The sequence below is a fragment of the Chamaea fasciata genome, unplaced genomic scaffold, assembly GCF_029207755.1.
Source record: "Chamaea fasciata isolate MVZ Bird 193981 ecotype frontalis unplaced genomic scaffold, bChaFas1.0.hap1 SCAF_10, whole genome shotgun sequence".
NCBI lineage: Eukaryota > Metazoa > Chordata > Aves > Passeriformes > Sylviidae > Chamaea > Chamaea fasciata.
This window is the reverse complement of record NW_027094095.1, coordinates 14,655,970-14,669,915: the sequence shown is the minus strand read 5'-3', so window position 1 is coordinate 14,669,915 and position 13,946 is coordinate 14,655,970. Positions and strand designations below refer to the sequence as shown.

The following is a 13,946-nucleotide window of genomic DNA, read 5'->3' as shown; positions in this document are numbered from 1 at the left end:
AATATTGTAATACAGAAGACGAAAAAGCAGAATTATCTAAATCACATATGCTCACTGCTTCATAAAAGACTAAAATAGTATCACAGACAGTAAAATGAATGTCAAAGGTACTGTGCATTTTAAAAGATCAAATTCTGTAACATAGCAAATTGCCTACAACAAACATGAAATGGAAATTAGGAAGACGCATTTAGGGGATATATATTTTGCACAGGTAATCTGACTAGCAGAATTTTGTCATTTTTAGTAACTGTAGATTTTAATTTTGATGGATTGTTGACTCTTAATAACTTTAAAATTTTGCCTTTATTTTTAACATTCATTTTGTAAGATTGCCACAAGGTCATATCATCTCCATCCAATGGCATCTACATCTTAATATTAAAACAATAACTACCCAGAAAAGGGCATTTCCCAGGGAGTAATGACTGGCTGGGAGGAGTTGATGGCCTGAGGCACTGCTGAGGGCCATTAACCCTGGCCAGTTATTAATCACCAGGAAATGCCCTGCACCAAGGTTGTTATTGCTAATTTAAGCACAGATTGAGGGGGCGAAATGGATATCTGAGCATACAAGGGGTTTAACACATGATGCCATTTCCTTTGTTGCAGTTTATGGAGGACATTTCTACAATCTACAGTCCTGACACCCAACCAGATCACACAGATCTTTTTGAAGCACTCCATTGTACACACAGTAACTCACTTAACTGAGAAAACAGTTGAGATTTTTAAGAGGTTGTCTCTTCCCTCTAAATAATAGTCTGCATGTTCACACTTTAATAAGACGAACAGAAATATGCAACTCTTCATGGCACTGTCAGCAGAATTACTTTCTAGAAATATCTTTTTAATCATACTGTCTTTATGTTTAGGGCATTTCCTTTATCAATACTCCTACTTAATGACCACTCACATATCTCTGCAGAAAAGGAATTTTTAGCAGCAACTGCCAAAGCACATCCTGAAGCAGCTTCAGCTGATGCTAGCCATTAAGGAGTTTGTCTTTTCCAATAATCAAGAAGACTGGGTCATTTTCTAGGAGATGGTTGGTGAAGTATTTCAGAAACTGCCTTAATTTTCTCCTACTTCTTACCCCAAGGCTGAAGTTTTAAAGATGTGTTCATAGTCCACAGAGAACTGTGAAAATTGTTCTTTTTTTCCAGGGATCAATAAATCACTTTTTAAATCAAAAGAATATTCTTAGCATATGTACAAATAGTCTTATGCCTTACTGAACTACTACTATTTTTCAAACCTTAGCTGTGATAGTAAAACAAACAAAATAAGTCATGGGTTTATAACATGCATATGAAGAAAGTACAGTTCTGCACTAAACTAGTTTGACAGGTTTCTCAACAAAGCAGTAGTTTCCAAGTGCAAAGCATAAAAGACCTTCTCACATTTTTCCTTTAAGTCCTAATTTGTCACCAAAAACATGTACATCTGAATCACAAGTTGATTGTAAAAATCTCACTGAACTTACCATGTGGTCCTATTTTCAGTTACAAATTGAGGTTTCCAGCAAGAGATATGTGCTTTCCTAAAATAAAATTCCCTCAAATTGATGGCCAGAGTATGTGTTCCCACTTCTTTGCCAGATTAATAACCATATTTTTGAAAAGTTTAGAAAAAAAACAACACCCAGTGTGAATCCTGTGCAGTTGGGATCAAACACTATGACATGTACTGCATGGTCATTTGAACATGCATGACCAGATACTGTCTCTGGGTAAATTTTCAGCAGATTTTCTTGTATTACTGTATGTAGGATTGTCTGAGGTGACCCTCTGGAAATACAGCAAATCTTAGTAAATTGAAAGTAGCATTTGAATTACAAACCCCTTAGCACATCATTTCAGACTAGTACAAAATATATCTATATCTCAGCTTCAGTTCAAGTAATGTAGTTACATGCTAATCAGGTTGTCAGAATGTAATACAGGAACAATGGTCCAAAGGTTGAGACAGGACTGGGAGGCAGACAGGGTTTCTGATCCTGGTTGCAAACCTAGGAGCTCCTCTTTATGCACTGACAGCATAAACCCCCAGGAATGGGTTATGCAGCTCAGTCCCCCTTCTCCCACAAGCACCAGCAGCAGCTCCCCAGGGCAAGCCCACTGTAGTATTTCCCTGAAAAACTTGCCCAGCTTTTAAGAAATCTGTGGCACAGGAATTCCCTGAGTCAGAGGTGATGCTTTCAGATCATTTTTCCAGTAGGTTTTTCTCAGCCTGTATGTACCTCTGGGACTGGCAATGCCCCATGAGTATGAGCTCCGCAGTTGCTGAGCCATGCGGTGGAGAATCTCCTATCAGTCATTTCCACCTATCACCCTTCTGGTCCCAATCCAGAAAGATGTGAACCACAAAGCATATCCAAAATGTGAAGGAAAAAAAAGAATCAACATGCTGATATACTGGTGGGTTTTGCTTTGTTTTCTTCCTTTTCTAGAAATTCTGTGTTTGATAAGCTTTATTTCAATGTTACTCAGCATTAAGCTGAGATTTTCATAGTGCTCCCTTACTGTAACCCTAGTATAGTTAGCTTACAATCACTCCCTGTACATAAAAATGTATCATTGGTTTATCCATACAACCTCCATATTTTCCCCCTGGCAGTTCATTGGCCATTCAATCAGTAAAGCAAGATTCTTCACAAACCTTTATGTCAAGCTCTCATCTTTATCTCCCTACATTACATACTATTATCAGGAAAGTTTATGTTCTGAAAATTCTCTCTCTTTACCAGATTGTTAATAAACATTTTAAGTAGCAGAGAACACAGTACAGATCCCTAAAGAATTTTCCTGAAGCTCTCTACCCATTGTGAAAATTGACTAGTTTTTCCTTAACATTGTTTCCTATGTTTAACTGGTTATTTATTCATGTAGGTTTCTTCCTCTAATCTTATGAAGCCTAATTTCATTCAAATTCCTCGGTGAAGGACCCTACCAAATACTTCTGGAAACCCAAGTTCACTTTTATCATTTGAATTTCTCTTGATATTCTCAAAGAACTTTTTTTTTTTTTTTTTAAGGCATAACATACTACAAAGGGAGTTCTTTACTCTTTTGTTTGTTTTCTTTCTACTAGTTCTATTTTTTTAGAACAGCTTGTACCAATTTGCATACAAGGATTAAAGATTTTAAGCCTGTAGTTCCCCAGATCTCTCCCAGAAAAGATATTTTACATTGACTCCACATCAGTTTTCAAGGCTGAAGCAGATCTGCTATAGCCAACATGATTATCAAAACATGCTGGTAGATGAGATGACAGATGAGAATTTTCCTGTATTTTCTCTTTTTTCTTACTAACACCTAAGCCTCAAGGAGTGAAAATTTACACCACCATATTTTTTAGCTCAGACCCATCTCTATTAATATTCAAGTCACGTGAGGCTTAAGCAGTTTTTATGTGTTGTGGAAGAGCCTTTCCAAAAAATTTCCTTCCTTAGAAGCAAATGTGATCTTGAAGACACAATACATCAACATTTCTGTTACTAGCCTCTGGTTTTGTTCACTGTGTAAATCGGACTTCTTGCTGAATTCCTCCTTTCACTGAACACGGGAAAAACGCATCCTGCTGGCCTCACAAAGAGCTGAACCAGGATCAGGAGCAATGAGGACACCCTCAGGATGGGGGAAAGTGGAAGCTTCGTTGGAACACGTAGAGGTATGTTGTCAATGTGTCTGCTGTTTTTTCGGGGCAGCTTTTTTCCTTCTCTTTTCTAGGAAGTATTTTTCTTTACTGTTTTTCATCCTCCCTTTTTCTTGTGGTGAATGACAAAGAGAAAAAGGAAATGTGGTCATGTGCTCTGAGATCTCTTCCTTTCTACCCACCACAGTAGCCATTGGAAGTGGAAAAGTTATGGCCATTCCTGTGCTCCACACTCTCTGGGGCTAAGTGATTTAGTTCCTGGACAAAGCAGTCAGGGTGAGTGCCTTATTCCAACCTCACCTTCCCTTTTCAGCTAGGATTTCCTCTGATGTTCAGGGAATGGGCCTACTGCCAGTTTTCTGTAGTGAAAGGGATCTTTTCCATATGGTGAATTTAACAACTGCTGTGTGGGTTTTTTCACCTCCTACCAAGCATCCATGACGGCTGGCTTTGGGAAGTTCAAGCTGCAGCAATAACAACTTCTGGAGCTTTTTTAATGTGATTTGTGGGCCTGAAATTCAGATAAAGCAACCCAGGTAGCTGTTCTGCACTTCTGGCAGTGTGCAGGCTTCCAGGCAGCCCAGCTTGTGGTTCTCTCCCCTTTTGCTCTGTCCTTTTCAGTTCGCATTGAGAAGCATCTGGACTTTCAGCAAAGTCCTCTGATAAGCCTGAGAATGCAGAGCATGTACCCTCCCCATTAAGGTGACTCCACACTGGTTGATGCTGGTACCAAGTGAGGTCCACATGGGCATGGCCCTACCAGATTGTGTAGAAAGTTTTATTCCAAGACTGTAGATATTGAGCTTGTCAAGACGCATGAGGTTTATCACATGGAAATACAACTTAGTAGGTATTTGGAGTACAAAGTACAATTTCTCTGTGATGGAAAGGTAAAGCTATCTATACTAGGCCTAGGAAGAGCAAAACTATTGCCTTTTATAACCTGAAGCAAGTGCGTGACTGGTATCTCAAAATGCAAATACTATGTACAACATCCCACAGGCCTCTAAATATCCATTAAAAGCAAAAGTTAGAATAATACCTGCAAAACTAAACAAATTATTCCTAATACCTCTAGTGAGAAATCCAACTTTGACCTTCTCACAGTAAAGCTGTGAAGCCTATGAATCCTTTGTATCTTAAAAAGTTCCACCTAATGTCCCTTAATTTTAAGTCTTGAGGGAGATCTACAGCAATTTTAGATATTCTGGTCAATTCTTCTCAGTAACCAGAACAAAGAATCTATTATTAGTGCAGACTTGGAGACGAAAATGGTTTATATAAATATAAAAGTGTTGCTCCCAGTCTGTAGATGAAACCTGTTTTTAAAACCTGAGCTGGTCCAACACAAGACTGATATTTAGGGCACCACTTCAGGGATCACACTGGCAAACCAATTAAACTTCCATGTGCAAAATATCCAAATAACTGTTTCAAGTCTATTCCTATTCACCTTATAACTTCATCCCTTTGAATATTGCATGTTTCTGCACCAAAAATTATCTGTCGGAGCAAAGCACTCATATATGCCTGTTAATATTGTATTTTTCTTCTTCTGTAGCCCTTTATCTTCTCCTACCTTCACAAGGTAGAATTAAACCCAATCTGGGTTTGTTACCTAAATTTAAAAAACAAATCAAACCAAGAAGCCACAAAGACCAAATCCAAACAAAACTGGCAGCCCTATTTTATACTTCTATGGTAGAAAAAAAAAATCATAATATAAAAACTAATTGCACCATTCCAGGAGATTAAAAAAAAAACCCCAAACAAATCCAAAAAATCAAAAACCAACAAACCCCCGAACAATGCTACAAAGAAGATGGTTACCAGTCTGGGATCCAGTGATCTGTTCTCACACACTCTGTAGCATGGCTACTCTCAGCAGGTGTTCCCGGGACATTCTGAACAAAATGTTGAACAAAAATACATCTTGAACAGCTTCAGCCTTGAAAAGCTGCTCTCTGCTGAGTAACTGTCAGAGAGAGTGTCAGCAACATTCCACAAGCAGCAGAACAAACATTAAGACAAGAGTTTTCAGCTTAGTTTGGGGGTCCACGAGTACTTACTGCTTCTAGCAGAAGAGGTTTCTCAATTCAACGCATCATGACACTGATATCTGAATCACAGATTCAGTGTCACAGCTGACAATCTGGTATCCTAAGTACAGTCCCTAGAGTCATGCAGGAGATCAAACTCATTTCTGTTGAGCTAGGAGGCCAAAAACTTACTTTTAAGACTTCACTATACTAACATATTAAAAAATATTAAAAAATATTAGATTTGGCATCTTCTTTCAAGATCCCACTTCTTTTTTGTGGCACAAATTTCTCAGACATTTGCTTGTTTGTGATGAACTTCTCTTAGTCTGGTAGGAAATGATATTTCCCCTGCAATCTATTTCATGAAGTGTCCTGTCAAAGCCCTTATTTGTACTGCTGTGACCTTGTGTACATACCCAGACCCAAACGAATTTGCATATTGAGGTTTTTAATTGATTTTCTTACTTTATTATCACCGACAGGGCACCAATTATAGGAGATATAGAAAGACTATCTGGCAATTGCATTCATCACCTTCTTAGCGAAACCTCAGTACACATTTTTCTGCAGAGAAGTATTTTACTATTTTCAAACCTGTTCTTTTCAAGCTTGGTCTCCTCAGTGCAAATGCTAAAGGGATTACAGCTCCTTGCTTTATCAGATCACCAGGACATACTGCCACCACCAGTATTCACAGTTCCCAGCACAGATAATGGCCAGATTGTAGCTATTGTCAAGTATGTGAATATAAAATTTAACAGTAAGTTCTCCTCCTAGGCTTTATAATTTTTTCCCCCAACTTTCTCAGCCACTTCTCAATAATTAAATTTTGCAGATGTTTGCCAACGCAAAAGTCATTTTTTTTTCTGCACGGTTTTGATTCCTGTTCATATCATTAGGTGAGTTCTATTTGGCTGAATTTGTATTTCCTAGGTAAACAAATTTCTTGGCTGTACCATACTCTGTCATTTTTCCAGCCATGTTTTGGCTGAAAAGTACACCAATACACCACAGAATCGGGTATCTCCTTGGTGAATAAAATATGAAAGTGGGACTTATTGTGACATTAGTATTAGCTCTTTTACCCCACTAACTAAAGCTGTTCAACCACTGTGTGTCCCACTTATGGCCTAGCCATAAACTGACAGCTTTATGCATTTCCCACCGGTGGCAGGTTGATCCCAGTAAGCAGCCTTTGATAATACTTTACCAGGTAACATACCATACCCAGACACCTTCTGCTTTCTCCTCTGCTTGGGAACTTATAATATTTTATTCACTGCTGGTGGCACTGAAGCAAATTTCTGGTGGTAGCAGCTTTTCCCTCATCCACTTGAAGGGGATTGGGGTCAAAGGGAGAAGCTAACAGAAGAAGAGAAAGTGACAGACTCCCAGTCAGAGATATTTGCAAGCTACAAGCAAGAATCAGAAGACAGAAGAGACAGAGAATGAGGCCACCCACTACACAGGTTGAAGACAGTCCAAGGGAGACACTAGTTCCTGATTTTTAGAGACAACATGCCACAGTTAAGTGACATTGCCCATGGAGCTGTGACTGGTTGTCCTCTTCTCCACAACCCATTGCAAAATTCAGTTTACATCCTAGCCTCTGCTGGGGGAATTTAGCTGCCCTTTATGGTTTGCATTTTGTGGGATCCAGAAGCTGTTGTGGGATCATCTTCTAGTGAGGTGGCTATTTTGCTCATGTCCTTTTCATCTGTAACATAAATCTTACTAACTCACTTGTATTTCACAGCAAAAGTAATTAAGTGTTAAGTTTTGATTCGCTTCTAAGATTTGCCTTAATAATATAAGTTTTTTTACTGTAATCACTCGTGTCCTCATCTGTTTGGCCTTTCATTTGAGCAGAAAATGTCATTCTTTGCTTTTTAATTAAGTTCATGCAAACAGTTCTCAGAAACTGGTTTTGGTTTTAATAAAACACACAGAGTTGAAAAACCATTTCTAGAGGAGTGAACAGCAATTGGGTGAAGAAAATTCTGCAAGCTGTAATTATACGGAATATCTCAAAATAAGCACCAAGAGACTTCTCCTCAGTGAACAAAATCCTGTTTTCAGTTAGCAACAAATTTACCATTATAATTATATATATGACAGCTCTTAGATGAGTTCACAGGCATGTTTTAAAAATCCCTGTAAGCAATGCCAAGGTCTGCTGCTGGGTGCTGCTTCCCCTATGCCCACACAGGCATTACCAACCTCAGAGATGCCACAGTAGCAGCCACAGCCAATGTGCAGAAACTGAATTCACATTCTCAAAGTAATAACTCACAGAAAATGAGGGATGATCAGAAGATGTTCACCCCAGGAACTCTGGAAGAGTGGGACTTCTTCATCCCACACACAACACTAGGCCTCAGAAAATTCAAATCTTCCTTTTGAAATGCTGCTAGTGCTTTTCCTCACAGAACAGAATGGTTTGATCTCAAGCATAAAGTGCTGTGAGGGATTTTTGGTGAAGGCTGCAGTGGGATAGCATTCCCACAGCAGAAATGGCCAACAGTCTGCCTGCATGCAATATCCATATCCAATGTGCAATGCAAGGACTTTGACAAAGGATGTTAAAATCAAAATCAGAATATTATAGGATATATAGGACATTATCTTCTGGCTCATGCTTTCATTATGATGAAGCTCAGTCACAGTAAATAAAGTGACGAGAATCTCAGCAAAGAAACACACAGTCCATTCACAGGGAAGTAGAACATTAAACATGCAGCACATCTACTGTCAATATGAAATGTTTAAACACTTTTATACTTGCTGATGTGCACATTAAAATACCAGGAATAAAAAACCCCTCTTGATTATTTTCATGTCATAATACATTCAGGAATGTTCACTTATTTTGCTCATAGCTGAAGCATGGAGGTAATAACTTCAAGACAGAAGACATGCAGGCTCTGGGATTTCTAGTTCTATCCATTCAAGATAATGATTGAGGAGAATTTTACTTTCTACCTTGCTGTCCTTATTCACAAGAACAGTAGCTGAAAACCACTTATACCAGCTAGCTGGTGTCATTGCTCCCAACTGTGATTATTACCTTTGAGACAGATATTCCCCACAGCCAAACTGGCTCTAACAAAACTCTATCCTTGTAGTGAAGTTAACTTTAAAGTATTGGGCGTTTTTTTTTTTCCCACCTAGAGCACTCAATTGCTTACAAAAATATTATAAGCATCTTTCACATTTGGACTAAGAATGAAAAGAACACATATTTGTTTTATGATCAAATTCAATTCACAGTAACAATTCTTATTATAAATTACATATGGTCTTAAATACAAAATTATTCACAACAGAACTTCTGAGCATCCACACTGGGATCAACTCTTTCCCTTCATATTATCTACTTGAAAGTAACCATCAGCCCAACTAAAAATTCATGACTGTCCTCTGCACAACAGCAATTTCACAGAACCTTTTGTCATAAATATTATTTGGTTGGGCTTTTCTGGTTTTTAACAGTGTACTTGTATGTCAATAAAGCAATCTGCATTCTACAGAATAAATACTAAATATGTGGGTTTCACAAACCTTTAAACTAGAGATTCCAAGTAAGCATGTTGCATCTTTATGATTAAGTGGCACTTACATGGTTTGGAAAGTCAGTCTTCAGTTCAGTAATGCTTTTACACCAATACGCTGCTGTTTTCTCGCTGATCAATTCAATGTTCAGAAAAGAGCCTTGGCCTGGGCCATACAGAGGACCTGAAGTGGTTCCGCGCACAATCCTTGGAGAAACATTGGTTACAATATCCTGCAAAATAGGAAATACTTTCAGATGGATTTTGCAAAGTGAGGTTTATGTTGATGATGTATACTATATAAGCTAAAATGTACCAGCTGTTTTAAAAATCTACTGCTATTATGAGCAAAAGCTACAACTATAGGACAGTTCTCTAAATTAGCAGACTCTCCAATTAAATTCTTTATATCAGAGGAGAGAAATGTTTGCTCTGTGTGTGAAATGCCATGATAATTATAAAGAAAATGCCAATATTCTACACCCACGGACTGCCATACAAAAAAGCATTCCAACAGTGCTTCTGTGTTGGACAGAGGGCACACAAGATCTTGTGTAGAAACCTGTGTGGGCCTCAGTCCCAGCAGACATGGGAACTATGCCCCACAATTCATCTAAGTCCATGTCCTACACCCACGGGTGAAGCTCAAAGAGCCTCTTTGCTGCAAAGGCATGGGCCAGGCACCAGCAAAAGTACACCAGTACATCAAACTTCACAAATAAAACTACATGATTAAAAGAGAGAAAATCAAAACACAAAACCAAAAAATAGTGAAAACAAAGATTAATATTGTAAAGTATGACATTTCTGAAGGTCAGTGTGAGGTTAGCAAACAATTTTAAAACACGCACTAAACACACAAAATGTTGACTTGTTTAGTAGTCTTAATTAAGCTGCAATGTCACCAGATCTTTATTAACAAAGAACCATAAATTCTGACATTATTTAAAACTAAAGAGAAACATAGACGGCAAAATGTTCCTTTTCCCAATTTCCAATTAAAAATAATTTTGAGTAAAGGTCATTTATTTACAAACGTATCAGAATTATTTGTTTAAGTACCCCTCCTCACCATCTTGTCATTTTTAGTGAGATAACATGAACCTCTATTAGTATATAGCAATTAAGGTAAATTTACATATTTTAATTAAGAACCATCCCATATAAAACAATTAGGGTAATAGGCATACTAACTGGATTTCATAACATTTGGACGTTTTTCCAGCTAGATAGACAGGAAACCTTAATTAGCATTAATTAGCACTGATCTGCATATGTTTGATAAGGCATACCCTTGCCACAAAAGATTATTTATTCCTGAATCTGCCAAATGCTGCAGTTACAGAGGATAAAGGGACTTTTCTTCACATTGTATGTAAATTTGAGGCAATCTTAATTTGCCTATAAAGTTGAATTAATTGTTATACAGTAAATATGCACTAATATTTTATATTGATAGGTAGTTTTATGTCCACTTACATATGTAAAATCGTACAAGGTAATCTCGTCAGTTCATCTATTTTTAGACCTAGTAAGTCTGGAACATGGACACCACATTAATCCCCCATTTTCTTATTACACTATTTTCCTTCCATCACAAAATCTTCACCTCCCTCTCAACAGTTAAGTTATATTTTCAGAAAAAAATAATTCAGAACACTTTCTGAATTTATGCAAACCAAAACCATACAGCAAAATGCACTCCCCTCGCTCCCTAAACAAATTACAAAAATTGCAGTTTATGCAGAGGAACCATTTACATCAGTTTGCTCCACATTATCCCCTTGAGCATTTCAGTCTTTTTACATTGCCTCAGAGGAGCTTGTGCTTTGACTTCATCCTAGAAAGCTGTTTGTGCGCGCTGGCCATGATGCCCTGTGAGCAAACACACAGCCAGTGACTGGCAGTCCAAGCCAGTCCTGCAGGCACGGGGTGCACACAGGCAGCTGCAGTGGGGAGTTACCCTGACCATGCTCCAAGGCAGTCAGCAGCTATGCAGCTACTGCAGCATGGCACTAGGCCTGAGCTAACAGCCTGTCTGCTGGTGGGAATTATTACTCCTGGGTTTAGGGCAAATTATGATGATGCACGTGGTCTGACTTCCATTTTGTGGCTTGCTTGTGTGCGTGTTTGCCAGATAATGCTTGGAGCCACCAATGGTACTGCTTGTTATCTCACTATGTGCAAGCCTTGGTGTTCTTCCACTCAGTGTCATTTTACTACAGGTAAGAATTCAAAGACTGAGATAATACAGCCCAGATTATACCCCTCGTGAGGCTCTCTCAAAGCTTCTGTCTGCTTCCACATAAAAACACTGAAGTTTTATTATCTGCCTGGGGTCTCCAGGCAATCTCTTCTCCCTTGAGAGACCTGGCTTAGACCCTACAACTGCTGCTGATGCCCCACAGCTTTGACATGCTCTTTGTCAGAGCTCAATTATAATCAACATCTGAGTGACAATTTCTCTTTCCAGGATCCCAAAGAGCTGAATTAGGGAATGCACAGACTTTGCAAACTGTCTCAAAAGCAGCCATTCTTCACTTTAATGACCACAAGAGATACATGGAGCCATATGAAATAGTAAACACATATACATCTCTCTGCCTATGTTTCCTCACAGTTGAATTTTCCTTGAGATTTTGTGAGATCCTTTTTGGTGCTCAGGGACCTTCCCCTCCCATTCCCCAGAAGCACAGATAGCAGTTTCTTCCCATGAAGAAGAAGAGGCTCCCACTGCCTCCCCACTGCCACTGTGTCACAAGACCTCTCTGGTGTGTCTGTACATCACTTTACCTTTCCTGACCAAGCAGTTTCTGCTTCCAAAAATCCTTCCTGGCTTTGAAATCCAAACATTACCACCTGGCTGCTTTGTCTTGGTTCCTTGTGGGAGGGATACGCTGTCCTTATTTAAGATCTAGTTCCTTATTCCCCCTCCTAGTTAAGAGTAAACTAGATGGAAAGAGTCTGTAATGACTGACACTCTGGCACTCCTCCTGTCTCTTGTTAGCACATGACAGCCCCAGGCACAGGAAGACTCACAGTTCATGGAAACAAAATGGAATTTATAACTCATGTGATGATTCAAGGAATCTGTCTGTGTACATACAAAATAAAACCACACAAGTGACAGAACAGAAAATTGTCTCTCTGAGATGAGTGAGAAATACCTACAGAGAACGTGCCTTACCAACCTCTTCATTTTCTGTCTCCTGCCATGGCTATGAGAAGGTGGAACAAGGAAAGAGTTAGGCAAAGAATGTCTTGGCTGGCTTAGCCAACTTCATGGCCCTTAGTCTCAGGAATGAATTTTACACAATACCACAGGTTGTTTCAGTAAAACAGGAGATTCTGGTGGCTGGCCAATTGCTATTGCTATCTCCAAATACAGCAGGTAACAGCAGAGCAGCTGAAGCAGCCCTTGTGCTCCAGTCCATGGGGTTTGTGACAAACCACCTTCTGGAGTTTAAACTGAACACTGACTTTTCCCATTTGCAGGAACTGGGCGACCAAATGCTGGCATTGATAATTCCTTTTCTTTTCTGAAACCTTAGTTTTTTTTTTCCTTTTATCCCAACTATAACCCCTTTATTGTTAATAAAATAAACATAACCCCTTTATTGTTAATAAAAATTACCGTGTGCATAAAAAGCCACCAGAACTGAAGCTAGAAGCCTGACAGGAAGTGCTTCAGGGTTTGAACCTAAAAACTTTATTGGTTCTAAACAGAGAAACGACCTGAGCAATGAGTTGGTTTGGCTCCTGATGCAGGTGAAAGGAGAGGTCTGCATATAGGAACAGAAGAATTTCTCCAATGTCTAAAACAAATCAAGTATCTAAGTTGCTTGTTCACGGGAGGAAATGTATGGTCCTTGAGAAAAAACAGCACAGCACTTTCATGTATTCTGAAGACCAAAGAAAGAAGACTTTTAATAAGGAGCAACTAGGGGAGAACAAAGCTTATATCTTTCCACACTAAAAGATCAAGATTTGGGGGGGGGGGGGACGACACCAACCCCTGAAAAAATAATTGAAAAAGATAACAGAAAATACCACATTAAATTAATTTGTTTCATGGGCAAATATTACAATTCAGTGTGGACTTAGGGATTAGGGAAACTGTATTCAGTACTAGATAACAGCAAAAGACCCTGGTTTGGGGGTTAATGTAAATGAAAAGAAAGACTGACAAAAAATAGAATCAAGGGCCAACTGTGAATCATGAATATTTCAGTTACTGAATTTCTTCCATTGACTCAAACCTTATTCATTACTCCAGGACAGCACAGCAGAAACAATCAAAATAATTCAGCAAATATCTCTACTTCAGGACATCACCAAAGAAAGTGGTGTTACACAGACAAAAGCACTAATATCCTGCTGCTTTTGGATTCCCCTCTTCTGTGTATAACCAATTCTGGTATTCTAGTAACTTGAGACTGAGTTAATTTGCATTACACATATATTTCTGTTCCTGTTGATTAATTAATTAACACACTGAAAAGATGACCCAAGGCATTGATCAGGCCCCATTTGCTCTAATAATCTCTGAACTCTGCAATCAGATCATTGAATTCTAAACTACTTAAGTCTAATGGGCTGGGAGATTTGAGACAACATTTTAAAGATAAAGTCCAGACACTCAGCATCTTAGTCAACTAAATTTATTTAGGCATGTATCAATCTATCAGTCCATACG

The 13,946-nt window shown here is 38.7% G+C and overlaps 1 protein-coding gene across 2 annotated transcripts in view; it reads right to left on the bottom strand.

Moving 5' to 3' along the window:
- Positions 1 to 13,946, bottom strand: part of DPYD (dihydropyrimidine dehydrogenase) — a 343,524-nt gene that overhangs the window by 122,856 nt on the left and 206,722 nt on the right. For both annotated transcript variants that reach the window (XM_066192389.1, XM_066192390.1), the window contains one exon: positions 9,319 to 9,483. In XM_066192389.1, the coding sequence (XP_066048486.1) occupies positions 9,319 to 9,483 (165 nt within the window). The remainder of the gene's footprint in view (positions 1 to 9,318; positions 9,484 to 13,946) is intronic.